The sequence below is a fragment of the Numenius arquata genome, chromosome 18 (genome assembly GCF_964106895.1).
Source record: "Numenius arquata chromosome 18, bNumArq3.hap1.1, whole genome shotgun sequence".
NCBI lineage: Eukaryota > Metazoa > Chordata > Aves > Charadriiformes > Scolopacidae > Numenius > Numenius arquata.
Window position 1 is genome coordinate 8,054,514 of NC_133593.1, and position 25,322 is coordinate 8,079,835.

A 25,322-nucleotide genomic window follows, 5' to 3' on the forward strand; every position below is an offset into this window, starting at 1 on the left:
AGCTGTAATGTGAAAACCAGCATATTAAGAACACAAACCCACCTTTCATGACTTATCCTGTTCTTTTTGTTCCATTGATTTTTTTTTTTTTTGTTATTAATGTCTTCTGCAGCGGCACAGGGTGTATTTTTTTTTTTTTTTTTTTTAATTTCTTGCCAAACAGACTGGAGCCTTTGGAGCATAATATAAATAACAGACTCGATATTTCGGGTAGACCCCTCGACTTTATGACGCTTATTTCAGATGTGAAAAACTTTCAGATGCTGGACTGAGGCAGCTCCAGAATTTCAGGAAAACTTCAGTGCACTAGTGGGCAAAATCCTAATGATTTAAGGGAAGTGTGAAAAAACAAGAGGGAGAAAACGGACTTTACACAAGATGTAACTTCAAACGCTTCCACAGTTCTCCACAGATAAAGCAGCTGCAGATCCCAGTTACCAATGCCAGCACAGGAATGGGAAGCATCAACCAAATTACCTAATAACAGTAGTACCAGCTGTACTGAGAGGAGATTACTAATAATTCTGCGAGCATGTCTCTGATTCACCGCCAATAAGAGGATAGGAACAATCTTCCAAATAACACAAAACAAGCAAATACTAAAATATTTATTTGTTCCCATCTTTCGCTTCATTAGGAATCAGACTACCTTTAGAAACTATTAAGATTGGCTTTGGGATAAAAGAAATTCTGATTGTCTTTCCCTGCTCTTTTGTAAGCTGGCTGTGCCGGGATGTACATCTGGGAGTTAGACGGGTTTGGAGAGGTTTTGCTATTTCCACTACAACTGTTTTGAGAGAGAATTTGGGTGGAGAAATCTGATTCTGAAAACCTACAAACTGCCCCCCCACCCGTCCCCCAACCTCTCCTCCCGCCTCTTCCTTTTCCGAGTTAGCAGCAGTTATAATTGTCTGACTTTTGATTGAATCCGAGATAGTTGACTTTTATAACGTTACCTGTTAATATTTTCCACCTGTCAGAGGAACCGTCTTTGAATTATCACCTGAAAACTACAGGGGTTTGTTGGCAACCTGGAAATGGAAACTATCTGTTAGTTGCCTGGTTCCTCAACAATCCAAAAGTCTTTTGAAGGATTTGCAAAGGATTTAAAGTGAAGGAAGAAACAGCACTGAAACACAGAGAGAATTAATTAGTTTTGGGGTTTTTTTTATTTTTTATTCTAACCTAAGCATCTTTTTATCAGTTGGATGTTAATTTTGTAGCCGGGGTTTGCAGTTCTTAGGGCATAGAGCTGTCTTTGCTGAAAGACTAAACCTGGAGCAGGCTGGGCTCATTCCCACCTTATTTCCATTCCATCAGTTGGAAAGAGTTTAATTTTTGACCATCTCTGAACCATTTCCTCAGAACTGACAGGAGTTACACAGTCTGTTCCTTGTTCACGCGCTCCCAGTACTGCCCCGCTGGAGGGCTGCTGGGCCAAGTCTGCTAATTCCCTCTGTCACCTCGGGCTAACTTCCACACGCCTGGGCAGAGACTGAGGTTCTTCTGGATCCAGCCGTGGATGCAGGACACGGAGAACTTCTTCAGCCTCCGTATGGAGCACGTGGCTGCTCAACTGTCTGGATTTATAACCCCCGGCTGAGGGCTGCTGATCTCATTAGTGTTTTGGTTTTTTTTTTTTTTCCTTTAGGACAAAAGGGCAGAGCGATCCAGTAACCACCACATCCAGAGGAGCCGCAGGGGGAAATCGCTTCAGACACACCGAGTTTATTCATGGTTCAAACTGCTCTTTAGAACCAACCCCACTTGCCCTAAGATACGACAGTCCGATTTACGGATAACAAAGACGGCTGCTTAGCGGGGAGCACGCAGCCATTGACTCTTACCACTGGCACAGGACAGGTTTCCATGGGCTGCTGTCACACAGGCAACAAGGCAGAACATCCCACCTCGTATCATGCCAGCCCTGAACTCGGGAATGCCATTAGCACGAACCTTAGAACAGTTTGTTCAACTGCCCTCAGAGTCCTCAAAGCAGAAGAAACTTAGCTCTTGCTTCGACTCATGTATTTTTCCCTCCTCTTCCCCATTCCTTCTTACAAAGAACTTATAAAAACCGTTGGGCATAAAGGCAAAACTCCTTCTGCCAGATTGGCTTCATTTCCTATAATGCGTTTTAGCCATGTGGATTTTCTTTCTGAAGGAAAGGAAAAAAAACATACTATTGTATAAGCCGCGCAGGGAAATATCTGGGGCCAGAGCTGCAGAGATAAGCACATGCTGGACAATACTTTTAAATACTCAAATTAACAGAAACTGGCTTGGAAACCTTTTTTAATTTGTCAAACAATCCTCATCAGTGCTGCCACGGGCAACAAACAACATTAGTCAGTTAAACTCCAGAGAAAAAGTTAACTCTTTTTGGCTGCTCTCCCCCTCGCCTAGACAGCACAAAGAGGAGAACTGGTGCAGTGTCATAAGCAGAAAGATTTTGAAAGACTAAAATACTGACCTTTTGGAAAAAAAAGAAGAGCCCCCAAAACACCACATGCATTAGTCATAATCAAAATATTGTGCATAATACAGCTTCCCAAGAGATTTGGCTTTGTTTCAGAGCCACCAGGGTTCAGCATCATGTATGAGACTGTTTACTCGCCTTGATGCGAGTAACAGCGTGAGGCAGAGATCGCGCATCGGGCCCGTAAAGCCAGGAGGGACTTCAAAAGATCACCCGGTCCATCCCTTTGCCAGAAGAAAGGTCGACTCTACCGGCACCATTTCAGACAGGTTCTGCTGTAACCTGTTCTTAAAGATCTCCAACAATTGAGGATCACAGATCCCCAGACAATCTATTCCAGTTCTTCACTATTTTTATCACCGGAAAGCTTTTCCTGATCTCACCAAATCCGCTGCGATTGAAGCCCAGGACATTTTGATCATTTTATCATGGGCAGCGGGAACAAAACTCCCCTCTTTAAAGCACTCATGTATGGATTTTCTTTCCACACCACTCACCCTTAGCCCACACTGGTTCTGCAGGCTCTTGTTTGCACAACCAGTTACTCCTGGCTGGGAGCTGCTCCGTATACGATACACATTTCCATGGTTTGATAGAGATCCCATTGTCATGAGCACAGAGCATAAACCAGAAATGGTGGCAAAATACTTGACAATAACCTGATAACTATATGTTTGACAAATGAACTATTCAAGAATACCCTGATAATTAAAAGCTACACCCAAACTTCCACAGAAATCTCTGCGTGACACACACTTCTGCCAGCCAGCACCGTAGAAAGCTGCAAAGGTCAGATCCCAAGACACAGAATAATACCTGAGCGTTGAACTCGGAGCCTTCTAGATTAGGAAAATCTACTGCAAAGGTAAAGCTTTATGTTATTGCTCATGACTATCGCTACTAGAAAAGGCAAACAGAGCAACAGCCGTTTGCTCCCATGCCCTCACAGGTCTTGAGATGACGGAAAACCTTTTGACACAAGCCCAGGAAAACACAAGCTGAATTTTGCTAGAAGGGAATCAAGTTGCAGTATCGCTGCGCTGCCAAGATCTGTTCCGTGCAGCTCCAGGACAGCTCTGTTACCTGTGCACAAAACACTGCCAAGGCCACAGACTCTTAAAACACATTGAGGACAGCAACAGTAACATCCTGCTGCTGTTCTGCACCGGACTCTCCCGTGGAACCAGCCCTCAGCCCACCTCAGGAAACGGTACTCACAGCAGGTTGAATCATCTTGGGTGACTCCGAGACAAGCCCTCATCTGGATTTAGTTTAGCAGGCAACGTACAGGCACGATTCAGTTTGGCATTTTTAATAGATGTAAATACACACACACACGTGTACAACCAGCATAAGATACACTTCCATAAGCATTTAATAACTCTCTACCTCTGTTGTCCAAATGGAAGAAAAGTCAAACCAAACTGTAGAGTACCATGGCTATACCAAACACGCTTTTTTTGGCGACGTCCATCTGCCACCCAGGGCAGGTGGCAGGGGGGTGCGTGTGGTTCGTTATCCTCGCTTACCCTCTTTGCCTGTGACTAACCCCAGCGCAGAACGGGAGAATTGTCAGGGTACACACAAAGACAGCTCCCCATTTTGGCACGATTTAAATCGAAGGATTAGTTCTGTGCTCATCATCAAACTATCTGAGTGCCTGTAGCGCATGAGATAACTATGTTTGTGTTTATCTTTGTTCAGAGAGAGGAGCATCTTCGACTACTCAGAACATAAAGCAGCGTGTTTTCCTGGTATGTTCACATTCTGGCTCACTTGGATTTGTTTGTAGGTCACTAATATCTTTCCGTTTCATTAGTTACATGAGGCTCATTTAAAAAAGAAAACAGAACTGTACCAGTCACTTTAGAAAGTGTTTATTCAAAAGCTTCATAGCACCATCTTGGTTTTTTTTAAAACATCCAAATAAAATGCAGCAATTAAAACGTCGTTTTTTCTGTTGAGCATGACACTAACTCCACCTGTGAACATACTTATGGTTGTTCTTGCTAGTAGAAGTGAAAAATAGCGCTCCTGTGCAGACAGACACAGCACTGGGCCTTGACAGGGGTTATCCAGCTCAAGAACGGAAGAATAAAAACAAGTGAAACTGGAAACCTCAAGGAAACAGTTCCCCACCCCCCACCCCCAATTCTGCCAGAAGAGAAAATTTTCCAAAGGTAAAATTTTTAGCAGTTTCAATTCTTATGTCCCCTCCAAGACTTCAGCAAAACTAAAAATGTAAATATATAAAATATTTGGGGCATTCTTTTATGGTACAAGTCACACCATGGACGGTTAATTTATAAGTCTCTTGATGTATTTGCTCTAACAATCACTTAGCTGTTACTTCTAGAGGGCCTTTTATGGCCATCTTCTCTTAGGAAAACACTGGTCAAAATAATTCTACTAAGTTACTATGCTGATTTCTATTAAAAATTTAAGGTAAAATCAAACTGCTGTTGACAGCATTTGTAATATGTTTTCATTATGCGGTTGGTTGTTTTTTTTTTTCTTTTCCCTTTTTAGTTTTGCAGAGTAGCCTGTCTGAGAGCTTTAATTCAGTCAAGTCAGTAAAGCGCTATTTCCCAAAGATCCTTAACTTACGTTTCAAGAATAGGGACCGTGCTGAGGGCTTGGTCACATTATCATTTGGCTATGGCTTCCGACCACTGGAATTCTCTATTGCATCTACTTCTGGTTGACCGTTAAGAGGCAAATACTCTGTAGTTCACTTGGCTAAAGCCCCCATAGGGTCCCACGCTGGCAAAACGATCGGTTCCTGCTGCATCACTGCCAAGATGCCTTCTGGTACGTGCTTCTTATCCACCACAACCTCGTACACGTACTCAGAAAACCAGTCATCGGTCATGATCAGGTACCCTGGAGATGAAAAACAGTTCATTACAACGGAGAACCATTACAGTGACACAGTCACATATACGGGTTTCACCTATGAATGATGCGTGACAAACAGGGCCTAGAGATACTTCATCTCTCTCAAGACAAAGTCACAAAGACATTAAGACATGGGCTAACCGGGTGTGCTTCGTGTGCGCTGAAAGACCAAGCGAGAAACCTGCTAGGAAAAACAAGACCCAGGATATTAATCTTTTATGCTTCCTCTGTTAAAATAAGCATTGAGAATACTAAAGTGAATTTCAATGCCTTAAAAGAAAAAAAAAAAAAAAAGGCATTTAAAGGAGAATGTAAAATTATCGGAGTCTCTGGCTTGAGAAGTTTTCAGGATTTTGTTAAGAAAAGGGAAACTTTCCAGGCTGATATCTAAACCATCTCTGGCTTAAGAACACTTGCTGTTTTAGTTCTTGCAGTAAGAGGAAACCATCTGCTTTCCTCAGACACAAAGCCAGCTAAATCACACATCGGCTGAACTAGATCTTAATTTTCTCCCTTAATGTAATTCTTGCTGAGAATTTCAGTGAAAGGCCTTTGAATTGGGGGGGGGGGACAGAGTCACTTTAGAGTATCACAAGTTTTAGCAGAAAGCTACCATTGGAAACAAACTATTCAAGGTGAACTGAAAATAAGAGTGGCCGGGAGAAAGAAAGCATTTATAAGACAGATGAGGAGGCTTTATGTAATAAAGTTCCTCATGTCCTTATACAGTATCATCACACAATCAAATGAAACAAGAAAATGTCCAAAGAATATGGACAATAAATGCATCTATCTACACCATCTTGTTTCTAAAGCAAGAGATCAGATAATTGCCATAAATTAAAAACCCTATCAATTGTAATCCGAGCTAGAAGCCATTTTGGAAACACTGCCAAGGGAGCTGCCTTGATTATTCTCTCTTCAGGATATGAGTTCTTGGGACACACAAAAACCTCTCACTCCCAAGAGCCAACAAGTAATTGCACCCTGAGAGGATAATGAACTCTGCTGCTGACATCCTGTATCTCAGAGCTTGACAGCGCCGATTAGGATCGCAGCGTCTGAACAAGAAGGAAACGTCAAGCAGAACTTCAGAACATGCAAATAAGTAAGGTCGCTCTCTGAGGAGGCCTGTGCCCGGTGTCACAATGAAAGCCATTATCAATTCCTTCATTAAAAGGAGACACATACTTTATTCGCAGCAATACATATACCTCAGAGCTTGCCTAAGGCAACCCTGAGCTCCGCACTCCACCCAGGCAATGGGCGCAAGCAAAAAAGAAACAGAAAGAAGTTTATTGCATTTCTGGGCAGGGTCCACCGTGGAGTTTTACCTCTGGCAATTAATCTATTGCTTCTACTCAAACCGCTTGTATGTTAAGACCAGAATACGAAGGAGAACTTGGAACAGCACCGTCTTGCTGTAACAGAACACAGCACCTGACCATGAAAGCATTCTTCTCTGTGTGCGAGGCTGGTCCACGTTCCCCAAATGGGAGGAAAACCTCAACATTCAGCACTTCAGAACTAAGAATCTGCCAGCCAGGGAGAGGTCGGGCGAGGACAAACGGTCTGCAAATTACTGCATAATCTGGGATTTGGGCACCTGAAAATAAAGCCCTTGCAAAGTTTCCCCAGGACCTCATAGAAGCCACTCTGGGCTTGTGCCGTAACTCCTCTACGGGGAGAATAAATTAACACAGCTCTTCTGTCATCATATGGGATGATATATACAGACATATATGAATACAGACACTAAGTGTCTATAGTTAAATCCTCAAAATCATAGAATCATAGAATGGTTAGAGTTGGAAGGGACCTTAAAGATCATCGAGTTCCAACCCCCCTGCCATGGGCAGGGACACCTCCACTAGAGCAGGTTGCTCAAAGCCCCATCCAGTCTTAATGCAATTAAATGCATTAAATGTCTTAATGCAAAAGAGCATGGACGCACCAGGCAGCGCAAGAGATTAGGAGTCAAAAGGAAGCTGATTTCTAGCTGGAGATGGACCACAAGAAAGATCTTCTCGTGCCAAAACAAACAGATGGACCCCTATCAAACCAATGTGATAATGTGATTTAGTGTTCCCCTCTTGCTTGCTTTTAAAAAAAGATATCCGATGGGATAAGCCGGGTTCAAAGTTAGGTAATAATGTACTGTGTCTCCAGAACAAAAGAGTACGCACAATAATTAAACTTGCCTGTATGGCTGACAAAGTGCCAGTAAAACACAGAAAGGAAATATTTGACTGGGAAGTGACTTTTTTACCTCGAAAAAAACAAGCAATGTTTGTCAGCAGCTGCATTCATTCCTTGAGGAAAAACAGATGGGATTCTAAGAAACACTTTTACAACAGATACGAATGTAATTACTAAATATTTAGGAGAGGCAATGCCAGGCTGTTCCCAGGGCTTCCCTTTCTCCCGGGCAAACACTGCCACAACAATTCCATGCTGCCCACTCTGTGGAAAGGGAACGTAGAAATAACTTCATCCCACGGTACCCAAATCAGGAGTCACTGTCCTTCCAGTCCTGCACTGTGCAGGTCTGGGGACAGAGGTGTCACCTGGCACCTCAGATTGAGCTCAGAGCAAAGCGAGAGGGACCCCATGTGAAAGAACACTTCAATTTCCTACCAGCTATAAGTCATTTGTTTTGTTGGTTTTTAACTCAAAATCTAGTCTCTGGTGTTTTGTTGCGGGCTGTACCCCTCATCATCCCGTCCAAGAAATAACGGAGTTGGGGCTTACTTGTATCCCCCACACCCAACTGGGCCTCAACTGGGCTGTGCCAAGTTTAACATCATTCTTGGCTGCCTCTTTACTGGTCTGGATTCTGGTTCTCTGCACCGGACTTATCCAAGCACCAATTCCCTAACGCGGCAGATAAGATTAAAGAAAAATAAAATAAATCAGTGCCAGACAGACTCAGTGGCAGAGCAAGAGAGTGAGGACAGACTACAACTCCTTCCCCTCCTACACCAGCTCATACTGGATGTTGAAGAGCGAAGAAGCAGGGCAGGAGGAAGAGGAGAAAACCCCGTCAAGTCACCTCTTCTCGTGTTTGAGAACAAGCTCCGAAGGGTATGTCCAATCGCCTTTAGCTCAGCAGTGGGTTCCTTGGTCATATCTAAGAAAAATAAGTCAGGGATTCACCTCCCTGAAGAAAGCAGTCTGAAATAGAGCCAGGCTTCCTAGTTCTGATGGGATTTTCTCTCAAGGCACTTTTCCAGGCAACTCCCTGACCAAAACAAAATACAGACGGTGAGCAAGACTTTCCAGAGGCTGTGGCCTCTACCAGTACAGAACAGATAAGTGACAGTGACTCACCCAGAAAAGGTCACATAGATGGCATTCATACAATACGTGCGTACAAGGTATGGGCACAGGGTTTATTCAAGTCACTCTGGGGTCCTATCATATTTTGAAGGAACAACTAACTCCTCTTAAATGGCTCTAGAAGAGCTTAATTTGGAAAAGAGATAATGTCTAAGGAGGATAAACTATTACTGCAAACCAAGTACCATGTTAAGCTTACAAAGCTGGCAAACAAGTTAAAAGTAATACTCAAAAAATACTAGATAACTGGGTAAATTTAGTGTTATTTCTAAACTTAAGCCTGAGGTACTACTCTTCTTCCATTTCTGGTTGCTTTTGAGTTACATGCTCAAAGTGAAGAACACAAAAAACCACATGTGACTCCACACGTATCAACCACGGCCTCCACAGCTCCATCAAAGCGTTCAATGATGCTCCAGCCCACTGACACCAGCGCAGAACCGCCACTGCTCAGTCACAGCCCAACAGGTACAACCCTCACCAGCAGTGTCGGCTCTGCCGCGCTGTGCTTTGGGAGCAACTGCCAATATCCTGAAACGGAGCCCAGCCTTTCTCCAGTTCTAATCAAGAGCAGCTCTGAACCTTGGCCAAGGACCATACATGGCCACCACAATCAAAGCCGCTGACCGACACCTATTAAGTTCAGAAGGTTTGAGCACCAACCAAAGTCCACGCTGAGCAGTTGCAAAGCAAGCTGAGTAAGGCACTTCCTTCCTGGAAGCGTTCCTCTAACAGTAGCAGCATCTAACATCAAACATCAAGTATCTGGAGCGTCTCAAAACAAAGTGTTCTGACAAAAAGAGCACAACTAAGTGTTTTTATATTTTATATGCTCTATTATACATAACGGTGCTTAACAAAATAGTTATTAGTTTGCATTTGGAGACAAGAAAAGTTTTTTGGCTTCTTTACTTATTCCAACATTCCAAAGTACGTTTTACTACTGTCACATTGATGAGCCTCAAAGGCTGGACATCAACATAGTTCCATTGTTTTGTCAAGACTAAAGATTTTTATTGGCATACTTTGCTGTGGATGTATACAGCTAACTCAGAACAGACACTACTGCAAGACCAAGGGGCCAGAACTTAAATTAAGACACTGTGCCAAGAATGCTCTACCCTCTAGTTAGCTGTTCAAGTATAAGATATCAAAAGCTTATGAATAAGACCACATCCTAAAACACGAGTTTTCCGGAAATAGCCTATTCCCAGAAGAAACCCCAAACATCCTGGGAAATTTCAGCCATACCAATTATCGTGAGCACAACATTTGGGATTAATGTGCAACAGAAAGATGTGGTCAGCGGTGACTATGGTGTCACGCCCTGGGACACACTGAAGTGTGGCTTGGCACGTCCGTCAGTGAACCAGCTTATCATGCCACGGCTGAGGCCACATCCCGCCTGGCTCAGATAGGAGGTGACAAATATCATGACAATCTCAACCCACTCCAGTCATTTTGGAAAAGCTGACTGAGGAGAGGCCTTGGCAGAGCAAAGAGGGAATGCTCTCACCCCATCAGCCCCACCACCCAGGGTCAGGGCAGGTCAGAGCTGGCCCTCCCGGACCAGGCAGAGAAGCACCCTCCGCTCGTGCCCAGGCTGGGCCGGGGAGCAACGAGAAGCAGTTTCCTAAACCACCACTCAGCCGTGACTCACCACTGTCCCCACTGCTGCGCGCCCCACGGGCTGGCTCCTCCACCCGCTACAGCCCATACAGATCCTTTTACAGAACAACAGCCACGGACAGGAAAGCAAGTCCATGCAGAAAACCTGGCACAAGTGGAACTGCATGTTCACTGCGGATTTAGTTGTTGCTAGTGCTCGTCATACCAGGGAGGAACACCGCAAGAATGCTGCAGGTCACATTTTCAGCACAGCTTCAGAAAGGCTGCCAGAATTACCATTTTTAAAATATTTTTTTTTTCAGACAGATTTTGGAGCTTAGAACACTTTACATCGTAGCTGTTCGCAGCACAAGCTGGAACCAGCCATAGCCTCATTTCCTCACTTACAAAAATCAGTAAGTAAAAGCTTGCAGAGATTGATAAACAGTACTTTAAAAGAAAATATAAAGCACTTAATCTTCCTGAGTCGTGTGAAACCTATGTGAGTAGTATCAGCCACCGCCGGCATGAGGTCCCAGAAATGAGAGCGCTGTAGTGTACAGATTTAAGCTTAGTTCTGTTACGAAAAACTTTAATGCACTGCAGTGAAGTCTTTATTTCTGCTTTCAAACTAGAAGGAAAAAGCATTTCTATACAGTGCACTCGGAAGTGATCCCATCTTATTTGATACTGCAAAGCATTTCCTATCTATTGTCCCTTTATTACGGGACCAGTTTACATGCTCACTGGAATTCTTGCTATTTCAGCAGAGAAGTGTTCTGCAGCAAAGGACACATGACTACAAATTACTCTACCTTTATTGCCACGGTCTTCACCCCAGGAGTTTTCCACTCTCCATTTTTCAAATGCGTCTTCTTGCCCATCCTGCGACAAAACAAAACGATGGCTACTCAGTAGTGAAGGACCACGTGAGCTTACAGCAGCCAACCCTTCCAAACCACAGAGCTCCACTCCCAAAAGCCAACAGACATTGGCAAGTCTCAGACAATGGTTTCTTGCTAACGGTTGGAGAAACGTAGTGGTTTAAAATACCTTTCTGCCCACTTACAAAAAATATGAGGAAATATGGTCAAGAAGAGGGCCTGCAATAAATATTTAAATTAGAAACCTTAAGTCCAAACTTGAATTTAGTTCAATTTAACTGACAGACAGAATTTAAGCAGCCTTCCCTGTCACCCCTCAGGGCACAGGGCCATGTGAAATGCAGAACACACACCTTGCCTGAACAAAGGACCCGAGGACAAGAACAGGGGCAGAGAAGCAGCTACAGTAACTCAGAACAGTATTCGTAAGAGCAAGTGCAAACACTTGGATCCAGCTGAAGGGTACAGCTCCCAGTCGGGTGCTTTGAAAGATACACAAGGCTTCTAACAAGCATGAAGCATATTTGACTTCATGTCCAGAAGCATGCAGGGTTCTGTAGCCTGGATCGGGCACATCTGAAGTCTGGTTCTAATCTACCAAGTACGTAAAAGCAGTGAACACAGCAGCGCCACAGCATGAAGCATGGCTTCCTCCAAGCAGCCTCTCGGGAGGAAACGGCAGGTCCCTTGAGGAACCAAAGAACAATTAGTCTTCTGCTGCTAAGTTATTTTTTTTTTTTTAAATGCAAAAAACTAACCTGCAAAACACCTCATAAATCCACTTTAATATTCAATGGGATATTATTGCATTGCTTCTATTCTCACTTAAAAAAAAAATATAGACAATCCTTAAAATGAGACACTCAGGAGCTACGAGACTAAGGGTAAGTCAACCCTTGACGCTATCGAACTGGGATAAACATGTTTACGTACATTAAGATTTTAACCAAAAGGTGCATTTAATCCACATCAATTTTTCATGTTGTAAAATTGTAATAGGATTTTTTAAATCTTCAAAGCCTTTTCATAAAGTAGGTAAATCCAAAGTATTACATTTTACAACTCAGTTTATCAAAGCTCCTTTGGCTTAAGTTAAGGTTTTATATAAGACAACATGTTCAAACAAGAAGTAGAAACAACTTAGTCCATTTTGAATGCGGAAAAGCCTCTAAATGCTGAACTTGTTCGAGGATAATTTCTTTTAAACTACCTTTTGATTTTAGAGAGACCATCCATCATATGCTTATCTTAAACACATCCTTCTGTTTAAGAAATCAGGTCACATTTGATCACATTTTATGCAACTATACATTTAGGCATGCAAAAGAATGAATTTAGAAATACAGACCACAGATGAAATCTGCCAATGAAGTGCTATCAGTAACTGGCTACAATCAGTACAAATATATACACTGCAGTCACGAACAGATGAATGGGTTTTAAACACTAGAAAAAGTATAATTTTAAATGTCTAACTGAAAAACAATGCAAATTTTTTTTAAAGACGCGTTCATGCAATATGATACACAAAATAGAAGTGTTAAGAAGAGCTCAGAACACAACAGGAAAAGTTATATTGAGTTGTAAAAAGTAACTCAGAAAAATTCTTATGACTCAGCAGTCCCATCTGGAGTCCTCAAACCCCAGAGCACAAGCAAAGTTTTTCAGTTATACACAAGCTGTTATTTCTGAAGCCAAGGTCACGTTGGACAGGAAGAGATCACTTCAAAGAAACTTTAATAATGACAACTTCTGGAAATAAATGGAAAACATCAACATTGCAGATAACCCCGAGTTGTAAATTTTCACATGGTTCTTTTTACTTCATATGTGCTGTTATCCTGCCAGGAGCAGATTTAGTTGTGGATTCATCTCAGCCTACTGTCTGCCACAAAGCTATTTTGGACACCATTTTCCTTCCCTAATTACGAGTGGTCAGAGAGGTCACATGCCAGGGAGCTGCAGGAGTTACCATTGTGTCCAAGTGCCTCCTACTGGCATTTTAACAAGAGCTACACGCTGTAAACCAGACCGGACTAGCCCGTGCAATGAGAGAGAGCAGGAAATACCTGCTGCCATCCTAGATTTCTTGCTCAGCAAGATAAATCAGAATCTGTATTTAAAAAACCACCCAACATAGGTTTGCTGGTATCTTAAAAATAGAAGCTGACTTTCTTTCCCCTTTCTCCAATAAAAGTTTGTGGGCAGAAGGATGGAAGCCCTTGACTTGTCCAAAATTCTTCACTCCTTGTTAAATATTTATAGTTCTGTACACTCAGACACAAACAGAGGGAGGACAGACAACCTAGTCCTTGTGCCACACGCTGAACTCCAGTGGAACGGCTTACACACCACCAATGAGCCCAGAGCCCAAACGAGCTGCCGGAATATTCAAACACATCTGTGCCAGGATCAGAACTTCTGGAGGGAAACTCTACCTTCCCGGTGACAGCCGTCAGGACCATGGCATGGGTCATCAGTGATTCTCCAAAGATTAATCGTTCCGCTTTGTTCATGTTCTTGACAGAGACGCCAAACACCAGCTCATGATTAAATCTATTAGAAAGCCACAGAAGCAATATCAGAAAGGATGGAGGGAGGATTCTCACCAGTCAACTGAACAATCAGCAGATTGCACTGTCCCAGGAGTCTGTAAATTCAACTATTTTTAGTGTCAGAATAAACGCAAACACTGATCCTTTTAGGAGTTTCTCTCACCAGATATCAGATAATCCAAATGAGTAAGAATATTGAACAATCACTTGTAGTGCATCTTTAAAGGATTAAGATTTTAGCTAACAAGTGAAAAAAAACGCAAAACACATTTCTGCTGCTGCTGAATTGCTTAAATATACCCTTTTTGGGCATATAATCCAAAGTATGGAAAAATTAGTTTCTTAAGCGACCAAAACACTGTTTACGTCCTGGCCAAGTATCCCAAATGGATTTCTGTTTTGATTTCCTACTTACATATTCATGTCATTGATTCCCAGCTTGCCATAGAAGTGCTTAGCAACATCGCAGCCAAACCACACGGCCTACAAATAGAAGGAAGAGTCATGTCTAGGCCACATCCCAGTGAGTTTTACGTTACGGGACTTGCACCATGCCATCCACAAAGAGAAACCAAACAAACCTCCCCATCCTTAATAGAGGCTGCAGCCAATTTTTTCAAGACATCGACAGGCTGGTTGTTGTAGAGCGTTTTTCTCCCTCCTACCATGTTGGACAGATACTCCACCGTGTACAGCCTGTTGTACGGGTTCTGGGGCCGAGGATCGTTCACTAGACAAATCTGCCAAGAGAGAGAGTCATAAATTAAGGTGTAACTTAATTGAAATCTTTGAGAAACAAATGTAGATGTATTTCAGAGAATCACTTTTGTCCCAGCCAGCAGTCTGCCCATTAACAAACAAGCTGCTCGGCCGAAATACCAGGTTTAAGGTTTATTTGGTTTTTTGTTTAACAAGCTAACCTCATAACTGTGGCATAGCAGCTTTGCATATTATTCCTGCTCTCCAATGACTGTCTTACAGCATTTTATGACCGATTTGATCATTACGTATTTTTATCCTTACAAAACCATCATGGAAGCGCAACACGAGATCACAGCTAATTAGAGGGTAGAGCACAAACAGGAGAAAATAAACATAGGGCCTTTCTTTGACTTGTGGGAGCAGTTCCCATCCCGTGTGGTGCAGTTACAGGGGTGGACACTACGCTTGCAACAGTGGAAAATAAGTGGCTTAACAGCAAAAAAAAAAAAAAAAACCCACAAAAAACCAAACACAAAAACTCTTGGGAGGCTACTGCCTTTCAGCATCTCCAACCTTGTCCTCCATGTTGAAGTAAGGCTTCACATGCTCATTGTAGAACTGGAGTGGTGTCACAGGCCCATATTTGTGGTAGTTCTTCTCCTTATCCCGGAACTCCCAGCAGAAGGTCTCCGGAGGGCTGCCCAGGCAAGTGCTCACTATTCTGAATACCTGTCCAGGGAAGCAAACAGCTGTGAACTTGCTGAAACACACAGGTCTGCCTCTCCTACCACAGCAATGCCACCGATGAACAGATTTCTCCACATGAGAACCAACTGGAGAAGTGAGATCTTAGTGGCCACCTTTGAGCAACATGAATAAACGTACACACATGAATTATTTGCAGTCAGCTGTAGAAATTTAGGTGTTGCAACAGTTCAAAGCCAACCTGAAAGGCCACAAAAAAATCAACAGAATCTCTCTCTATTCTCACACTCTACATTCTCAAATAAAGCATCAGGTGAAACAGAAGCTTAAGGTTGAACATATAAATTCCAGGCTGTGCTAGGAATGCAGCAGCCAAAAGCAAAAGCCAATACACTGCCCAGTCTCATTCCAGTATTTCATAAGCAATTCTGAAACTCCTCCAACAAGATACTTTCCCAGTGTAAGAGAGACTTTATCAAACTAATTCTAGAAAGGCTTAAGCATTCAGCATCACCTGTTCCACCAAGTGGTCTGCCCCACATAGGGACAAACCAGCCCTTCTAACATGCATACGGCAAAGCATTTTATCCCAGTGTTTCCCCCTGTACTAATCCCTTTTTTCCTGTAATGTTCATTTGGATTTCAAAGATGGGCCTTCGCTTCTTTTCAAAATCCTACAATAATCATCTCGTCTGTTTTAATACATTTAACAATGTCTCAGTTTAGGGTTAAGCCGGCAGCTTATGCAATTTAATTCAAGGTCCAGGCCTGCTGACTGTGACATCCCTCACAGCTGGCAGCTTTCTGTTGATTTTTAGCACAAAAAATTTACCAGATTAAGTCATCAGCCTCCCTATAAATCAGAATATGAAACAGCACTTAAGAATCCTTACTGTACTTTCTTACAGAGCTTATCATAAAACGTACTAACTCACTGGCAGTGTAACCAGATGACTGTCTTCAGGGATATTTAGCAGGACCTGCCACAGGTACCATGAAGACAGAGAACTCAATCAAATTTAAACAGATTTGAATCTGTTTTACTTCAGCTGACACTGGTCTGCTTCAGCTCTGTCCATGTCTTGAGCACAAGAGTGGTCTTTTCCTTGCAAGGAACAAACAGGTTATTTGAAAATAAGAGACAAGGGAGTCAAATCTCAACTGCACCTTCTGCACTAGGATCCAACACCTGTGTTTTGGGCTGGCTTTCCTGGGCTGTCAGCCTTCACGCTTTCCTCTCACCGATTTTTGACAGGAGAGGAGACAGAAACCTTCCCCAAAGCTACTTACTCTTTCTGGAGCTACTTGAGCTCATTTATATGGATCCTAAGGCTCCCTAAGAAGTAGTTTTCTGCTAGCACTCATTTTGTGCTGATGGCAAAGGGAGTGCAATGTTCACGCTAAGTAACACTATTTGGCTGTGCACAAAATACAAATAAAGGTGTTCTTGCTCCAAGCAATTTAAGAAAACAAGTGAAGAGATTAATTATGGGTTGAAACAAGGGTGTGGGCCTAAAGTTTTTACTGGAGGAACTCACATATTTATTTCTCAATAGATATGTTAAAGAGCAAATGTAAATCCCTAGCCTACTATAAATATTTAATTTTGCACACTGAACAAAAGGTATCATTTGCTGTGGATACACCCACATTACCTCAGATAACCCCAGGCGGTGAGAGGTGAGGCTGTGAAAACAGAACAAGCAAGAAAAAAAAATGCCTAGAAGGGGAGCAACGGGCAAGTGGGCTCCAGCCAGAGGAAGGAAAATGGAGACAGAAGTCTCAAGTTAACAGGGGCAGCGGAGCCTGGGAATGGTCTCCCTCAATTGTTTTGCCACCACACCCATCATAAGCCATCTCTCAGTATCTCACAAGCTTCCTCTATCAATAAATAAAATAAGGAGACATATCTAAGGTGACTTCTATCACTATAGCGACAACTAGAACCAAGACAAGGCAAAGATACAGTGGCTTGTGCTAAAAACCAAAATGAATGAGGAGGGGAAAAGGAGGACACTCCTGATAAGGAAGAATCTACAAAGGAGAACAGTTAAAGAAGAAAAATTCAAATCACATGCACTGCAGTGATTTCTGACCTGCTGTGCCCCGGTTTGATAAGAAGAATGTTTATACAGTTCTGGAGTGAATATTTAGTCTTGTGTCTCAGTACAACTGCCCCATTTTAGCCAGAGCGCTGCCTCCCAGCGTGAGCAAACCAAGACTTGCCGTGCAAATAAAACTTCACAGAACAAAACCAAGTTCTACTGTGCCACATACAAAAATAGATGCAATGCCACTTATATACATATAAACACATGAAATAAAAGAGTGGTCTCAAACCTTTAAAATTAAGTGGTTTTTAAACTACATAGGACAGGCGCAATTGCACATTTCAACTACAATGCTTATTGAAAGTAAATCCACTTAAGTTGCAAACCACTAACACCACTGCAAGAGGAAATACTGTGTTAACTTCAGAGAATTAAGCACAACCTTTTTACAGAACAAACAAATTGCAATCAGTTAATGAGCCTTTAATGCTGGTTCAAGGATCCCTTGTCAGAGGGCGAGAGGCTCTAAACAAAGAGACATTTTGCAGTGAACTGTATGTCATTGCCCTAAAAATGAACATCTCTAGGAAGCTTTTGATGTCTCTGCTGTGAAATCCTCCAAGGGCTCTTGGACACAAACACCGAATGTGAGTTATATTAATGCACTTTTGAACTAAGTGCTGATTAGCAATATACTGGGGTAGGCTCAAAGGACTGAGTTACTGTTGATCTTAAGGCATACACTTCATAAAAGCTTTAGTTTCAATGATATAAGCCAAGGAACACGAATCTGTTTTCTTTTTAGACATTCAAACATTAAAACCACTGGGTTACTTTGCATTGTATGTTTGAGAAATAAATGAAATATATACTTTTTAAAAATGTATGCACTTGGTCAAACTACAACAGCCTGAACTTTTAAAATTGCTTTTGGCTATTTAAAAATCAAGTATGAGGACTACTGAATAAGAAAAATGACATGTGCCACTGTCACACTGAGTGTGACCAGATGGAGGGCCAGCCACTGCACACCCACAGCGTATTACAGACTCGCTGCTCGATTTGATTTTAAGTTAATTGTCACAGCCAGAGGCAGATGCTGCGATTCCTTCCTCTGCTGCCCCCCAGCATCAGACCACAGCTGAATTCAGCCTTGTGCTCAGCTCACACGCTTTCTGTAAGCCAGAGAACTCCCTTTTGTTGTTCTTTCCTGCTCCCTTGTGGGGAATTTCTGCAACAACACTTGCGCTGTAAGATTTTACATTCAAAACCATCAGAATGCAGCTTTCAACCTAGCTCTTTCCTATTATTTATAAAAGACTGATAGGTCACTATTTTGATCTCTCTTAAGACACAAAATGCTGCCTTCCTACTGAAAGGGGCAGATGTCTCTGTAAAATGTCATAGTTCTGGATTGTATAAATTCAAGAGATTTGTCTGGAAGTATTAGAAAACCTCAGGATAAGATAAACAACAAGCCACTTCAGAAAAAACTCACTTCAATACCTCCAAGCACACTGCCATGCAAAACTTTCCTAGAGAGGCAAACAAAAGGCACTTGTTTTGGCTGATCCAATAGCTACAGAATGAGACTAAGCAAGAAGCCTCATCCATTCTAGCCTCATGTTCCAAGAAGATTCATGCCACATAAGTATATTTACCTCTTCTATCATCATGTCCATTGCAGCACAAAGTTCTCCTTTATTTGTTCCACTTTCCACCATATTTCTTAGCCGCAAACAGTATTCTCTCATCTGTTTAAAAAGAAAGTCGTTTTATTATAAAGGTATGAAAGGTGCCACCTAATCAGCTTTTAGGACTTGCTACGTGGTTGTTTCAAGCACCTATTTTACTCCTCATAACATGTTTTCAAAATGAAAAGAAAATCCCTTTCAGAAGGTTTTGTGAGATATTGATTCTTTAAAAAAAGATAACTGAACGGTTTAAAAGATCACCAAAAAAATAATCAGGAATTAACAAATATTTGCAACTCAATTACTGTTTTCCAACCACTGATTTGAAGCTTACAGCCGTTAGCTCTTTTTAAGGCTTGATTTCTCTTGGTTCCATAACTGATGCCGCAACATCCACACGCATCACCACCTCTGTGACTCACAGAGAACAGACTGTCTTCATACTGTAAAATTTATTTCACAATTCTAATGCATAATTGATCTCTTGGTTGATAAAAAGAACGCAGCATTTCCCCGCTGCATGCACAAGCGCAGTAAGAAAGAGCGTGTGCTTCCCATTACTGTCACCATCCATAAGGCCGGGAACAGTGAGTGGGGCTCCCTCAAGACCAGCTGGTTTGCAATGTTCAAGACTGGAATAACATTAACAGGGTTCATTATGGCTAAGCTCATTTCAGCACATATTTTACATTTTTTATGTGGATTTCAGCAGGCAATTTTCCCTGAGCATGTAGCATATGAACTGGAAAAAAAAAAAAAAAAAAAAGTACTCAAAGCCCATTGCTTTAATTGCCTTTTCATCTAGCTACCTACGCTAGCATCTTCCCAGATTAATTCATTTCTGTAGTTCAGGGAGCAAGATCACACCTTCCTTCAGGCAAAGCTGCACACACACTGATTTTTAAGTTTCAGTGTTTTGAAAATCCATTTTCTTTTTTTAATCTTTTCCATCAAATTTGGCAGTAATGTCTAGAAACCCTGACATACTGCTAGGTGACATATTGAGGGGGCAAAAAAGAGTCACCCAGATGCCAAGTGCTAGTGCTGCAGAAACAGACTTCAAGAAACAGAAATGACCCACACATCAAGAATTAACTTTTTGGAAATCTGAGGATTAGGAACAATTGTTACTAAAACCACCTGAGGTACTTTCAAGCTACTGAAGCCTGGCAATGGCTGTCTTCCATAAACACACTTCCCTGCTCCATATTTCAAGATTAACATCAGACTTTGCTGAGATTTTAGGCTGCCTTTTGAATAAAAGCAAGTTAAGTCGCTGAGACGCACTTAGTACTTTGGCCAATAAAGAGAAATGAAAGTAGGAACACTTGGAGCAGGGTCATTCCCATCCCCTCCCCTTAATTGTATTATCTAAATCAATTTTACCTTATGATTCAAGATCTCGTTCATCCTTCTAGTAGCCTCTGTGGTATGAGACTCTGGGAAGTATTTCTTGGGGACAACACCATACTTCTCTAAAATAAAATAATAGGACTATGGGTTAACAATTGTCTTTTTGACACAGCAGATACCAGTGCTTCTGCTTATACCCACATAAAAGTTAAATACACTTGGGTTTTGTGCAGAGATTATATGGGAAAGTCTCTTATTTAAAGGTTAAAAGTATTCAAAGTTTACATTTTAATTTCTGACCAAATCTTGACCTCTGAATCGCATTCCACAGGGATCCCAAAAGGTGGAATCCCTGAACAGCTCAGTACCATTTAGAACTTTTAAACGTGTTGAATTAAACTAATTAGTGCTTTTTAAGAAGAAGTTCTCACCAGAAAAAAAAAAAAAAGATTAATTGAAAATTGAGCTCCTGAAATATTTTTGTAAAAAACTGAGCCCCTTCTGAATTATTCCATGTATTTTACCTAAAGTTAAGTGACTTCAGCAACAGCCCAATCGCTTCCTACGTTACGGTACCAATCAAATGTCACACCATGCAAAGATTTTGGATGCCGCTGTTACATCCAGAGCTTCTCTGCCCTGATTAAATATTTTATAACAATTGGATGGGGGAAAAAAAAAAAGTAACCTCCAGGCTTCAAAGAAACAAATTCCTTTTGTGATTCTAAACTTATATTATTGGCTTGTTGATTAACAAAGGTGTCATGTTGTTTCACAATACAAATGAAAGCAAATGCTAGTGTAATTCAGACACAGAGAAGTATCTCCTTAATCAGTGTAAGGAAGATCCCATTTAAGCTGGATCTTTGCAAGACCAGCACAGCCACATTCCACATCATTTCCCTCTCGCTGATCTTTATATCATCTTTCTCCAGGCTGCAACTGTGTAAGTAGCTTTGCTTCTGCCTTGTAGACACACCCTACCCTCGCTTTTTTTCCTTACTATGTGCCCTAAAAACTGTATACATGGATATAAATAAACAATGTTGAGTGGATGACTGAAATAAAAGGGGATTGAAACTTCTTACTAAATGGAAAGTCTGGGATATCTAATTACTTCTGTTGATCTTCTGAGCTTCTATCATCATCAGCAATACGCAAGAGTGAAGATCCCAGACAAGTCTAATATTTATAAAGGGGCATGAAAAAGGTCTTTGATTAAAAAAAGGTAGTGGCTAATGGTATCCTGTTCCTTAGCAGTGTCCCAAACAGCTCTCAAACAATTTCTTCTTCTACTTCATCCCTCATCTCTCAAACCAGGGTGCAATGTCAGGAAGGGCTCCCAGTGACCGATTCTCTTACCAATGATGTTAACCAACATATCCCACTGTCCACCATCATTCGTGGGGTTGGAGAGCAGGAACTGTACCAGTCTTCCTTCCACAGGCTCCTTTTTCTGAGCTGTTTCCACAAAGGCATTTAAAAAGTAGTAACAACGTTCAACCTGGAACGGACAGACAGAAAAAAAAAATAAATAGGTATTTTAAGAGCAACATGTACATTAATTCATTCCTGAATATTCACTTCTTCGGAAGTCCTAGTGAGATGAAGCTATCTTCTGCTCATCTACTGAAGTTCTTATTTTCCCTCTAGCATTCCAGGGCTTATCCTACAAACTTATTTCTTTCACAGACCAAATATTTAGGGGGGAGTTAGTACAGAGCTTGAGGGTAGGGGAACAGGAAATGTGAAACAGAAGTTATGCAATGAAGCCTGGCCTCAACTCATGCTAGATTTTCTCCATTTCCCTTAAGGGAAAAAAGCCGGCACGCAGCTCCCAAATCAGTAGGTCACAAACGTGGCTGAAACCTCAGCAGAAAGTTACAGTCATGTTTCCCCTGAGCTTCCTACAAGCAGTTTTTGAAATACACACCACACTTGAAAGAAGACTTTTACTGTTCCAAAACATTAACAACTCAACAACTTTCTTCTCAAGCTGAAAGTCCCACTTTGCTTGACCCGCATTTAAAATCCATATTTAAAGAACTTCTGAAGTTTCTTCTCGCATATGTTTTCTACCTGGATTGTTAAGATAGTCCAACCTAAAAGAAATTCTGTCCTATGCTAATACCCAGTTGCACAGGCTGTCCCACCACAACCCACGATCTCTACCTTATCCCAGAAAAAGAGGTACGATTGGCTGAATTCGAACTCTTCGATGTTATATTTCTTCATGAAAGGAAGACGCATTGCATTGAGACAGGAAAAGATCCAACATCTCCCTGAGAGATCAAAAGAACAAGAATTAAACTGGAACATTTAAGAGCTGCATAAGGGTTATTTTTTTTTTAGTTAAACACAAGAGCCATGACACCATTCTGCCTCAAGGCTTTGGTTCTGGCTGGGATTGTAAAATATCAAACCGCTCAGAAATCTTTTATTGCAAATGCAGGTCTCCGAACTGATTTTATCTTATGGCACAGAGAAGGGAAAACAGGCAAACGTTGCAAGTCTAAAGACTGTCATTAACTCAAGAGGATGCTGCAGGGATTCAGTTCTGCTCAGAGCCCAGGGGAGAGGCCAGAGGCGGCCATCGCTCCCGCGGCGCCGTCAGCGTGACATCACTCGCTCCCCCAACGCCATCACCCCTCCTCACCGCCGCCACGCCACCAGAGCCCCTTACCGGAGTTCTTCTGGTTGGTGACGGGCTTGCCCTCGGCGGGCACAGCGTGCTGGAAGACCTGTACAGTGTCCTGCACCACCTGCCGCTGCAGGCACACCTCCAGCGGGTCATTGCAGGTCGCCACGTTCTGGGCCAGCAGGAACCGGGGCTCGGCCCGCAGCCGCCGGCTGAAGGCAGCCGCCTTCTCCGTGCTTAGCCCTGGGGGGGGGAAAGGGGCAGCCGTCACCGCCGGCCCCCCCACGGTAACCCCCTCCCTCAGCACTCGTTACCCCGGTAACGCCACCCTCCCATTACTCAGGTAACGGCGTCCCCCCTCTCCCGGTATCCCCCTCACAGACAGGGTCGTCCCCCCCAACTCGTTACCCCGGTAACCGTCCCCATTCCCCCCCGACCCATTACTCGGGTAACGGTGTGCCCCCTCCCCCCGGTAATCCTATCGCCCCCCCCTTACAGACAGGGGTCCCCCATCGCGTTACCCCGGTAACGGCCCCCCCCATCCCCTCCCCGGTAACTCCACCGGCCCCCTCACGGACAAGGCCTCTCCTCACGGACAGGCCTCCTCCCCTACCCCGACCCATTGCTCAGGTAACGGTGCCCCGTTTCCCCCCCCACCCCCCCTCATGGACGAGGCCTCTCCTCACGGACAGGGGCACCCCCCGGGCCGTTGCCCCGGTAACGGCGGGGCCCCGCCCCTCACCGCGGGCGTTCATGGCACTGAGCGGCGCGAGCTCCCGGAACGGAAAGCGCCGCTTAACGGCGGAAGCGGCTCTTATAGCCCCGGCACCGGAAGCAGGAAGAGGGGCCCACACGGGGCGGGGGAGGGGGGGGGCGGGAGGCGGACGGCGCGCCGCGAGGGTCAAGATTGCCGCCGTTGCGGCGGGGGCCGGGCGGGGGCTCCATCCCCTCACGCCCCGTTTCCAGAACGTTCGGCGGTAGTGCCCGGCGGCCTCCCCAGCCCCAAAGAGCCGCAGTGCCCGCTCCGGGCAGCCGTGTTCCCTCAGGGCCGCTGCACCTCAGGCACCATTGGGAACATCCCCATCCTGCCATGTCGCTCCCGGCATTACATTTAACGGGAGGGCACGGAACCAGCCTCTGCTGCTGGCGGTGTCGAGGCCGGGCAGCTGGGAACGTGAGTTGGCACCGACGTCGCCCGGTGCCGGCCCTCCCTGAGCCCTGGGGAGCGTCAGTCAAGGCCGCGCTGTGGAGCCTTCCTGTTGGGCAACGGCCCTGCTGCGCCCAGGAGAGTCTCTGGGCATGGCGGACGCAAATTGATTTACAGCACTGGGTGTTTATTGACATTATTAGTAATGTACCCTTCCGGGACGCGATGGGGCCTTAAGAGCTTGCCAGGACCTTGAGAAAAAAATGCCTGAGTGGCATATTTGTTGGGGGGAGGGATAGAGATCTGCCATTGCGGTGCTGGAGCATTCATAGAATGGTTTGGGTTAGAAGGGACCTTAAAGACCCTGAAGGCCGACCCCAACCTGGAGCCCGTCCCCGAGGTGCAAGCCCTCATCGCATGGATGCGCCGCAACAAGTGAGTGCGGCCGGCAGCCGGCTCCGGGGAGAGCGGGGACACTCGGCCCCGCTCCTGGGGTCTTCCGCTCGCTTTCAGCCCTTTCCAGCGCTTCCCGGCAGGGCTTGGGGAGGAAAAACGCCATTTCCCACCATAGAATGCTTTGGGTTGGAAGGGACCTTAAAGATCTCCCAGTGCCACCCCCTGCCCTGGGCAGGGAGACCTCCCACCAGACCAGGTTGCTCAAAGCACCATCTGGCCTGGCCTTGAACCCCTCCAGGGATGGGGCAGCCACAGCTTCTCTGGGCAACCTGGGACAGCATCTCACCACCCTCACCGTAAAGAAGTTTTTCTAAATATCTAATCTAAATCTCCTCTTTTTTTTCAGTTTAAAACCCTTATCCCTCATCGTATCATTCACGTTGAAATTTCCACTGTGGATTATTGATGCAGCTCTCAGCCCAGGGAGATGGGAGGTGCAGCGGCAGTGCTAAACACCAGGAAGCTTTCGCTGGGCCAAGAGAAGCCAAGATGCCCATAGGATTACCAGGAATGGTGGGTGGCCAGTTGGGTGGCCACCACCCCTAACACACTGTCGAATGGCACAATAGGACAGGGCCAAGAAAGCTGCTGCCAGCTCAACACCTCACTTTATTTCTACATCAACATCACAACCTGTGGCAACTCGCTGTGGATTCCTCTATGGAGCAATCGACAACCCGCATGGCTGACTGCCTGTACGTACTTTTTAGCAATAAGGATGGAGGGCAAGATCCGGCAACAGCTCAGGCAGCCCACCCCACGTGGTGGTGCTCTGAGATTTAGGTTAGAACGAATGATGCAAGGAACCCCTTA

At 43.9% G+C, this 25,322-nt stretch overlaps 1 protein-coding gene across 1 annotated transcript; it reads right to left on the reverse strand.

Moving 5' to 3' along the window:
- Window positions 1-4,341: 4,341 nt before the first annotated feature.
- BLMH (bleomycin hydrolase) lies at window positions 4,342-23,730 on the reverse strand. Its single transcript, XM_074160657.1, has 12 exons — window positions 23,649-23,730; window positions 22,952-23,149; window positions 22,441-22,550; window positions 21,631-21,772; window positions 20,302-20,390; window positions 18,883-18,975; window positions 15,039-15,194; window positions 14,345-14,503; window positions 14,179-14,246; window positions 13,647-13,764; window positions 11,140-11,209; window positions 4,342-5,362 (listed from the first exon to the last, which is right to left on the reverse strand). The coding sequence occupies exons 1-12, from the start codon at window positions 23,659-23,661 to the stop codon at window positions 5,211-5,213; spliced, it is 1,368 nt and encodes a 455-aa protein (XP_074016758.1). The 5' UTR covers window positions 23,662-23,730; the 3' UTR covers window positions 4,342-5,210.
- Between the last annotated feature and the right edge of the window lie 1,592 nt (window positions 23,731-25,322).

What these genes read in the sequence shown, in the direction of transcription:
- BLMH (XM_074160657.1), bottom strand. An exon ending in ACCTCTTTTTCTGGGATAAG is followed by an intron (nt 21,773 to 22,440) that starts GTAGAGATCGTG and finishes TGTCCGTTCCAG; the next exon opens with GTTGAACGTTGTTACTACTT. An exon ending in TATGTTGGTTAACATCATTG is followed by an intron (nt 20,391 to 21,630) that starts GTAAGAGAATCG and finishes ATTTTATTTTAG; the next exon opens with AGAAGTATGGTGTTGTCCCC.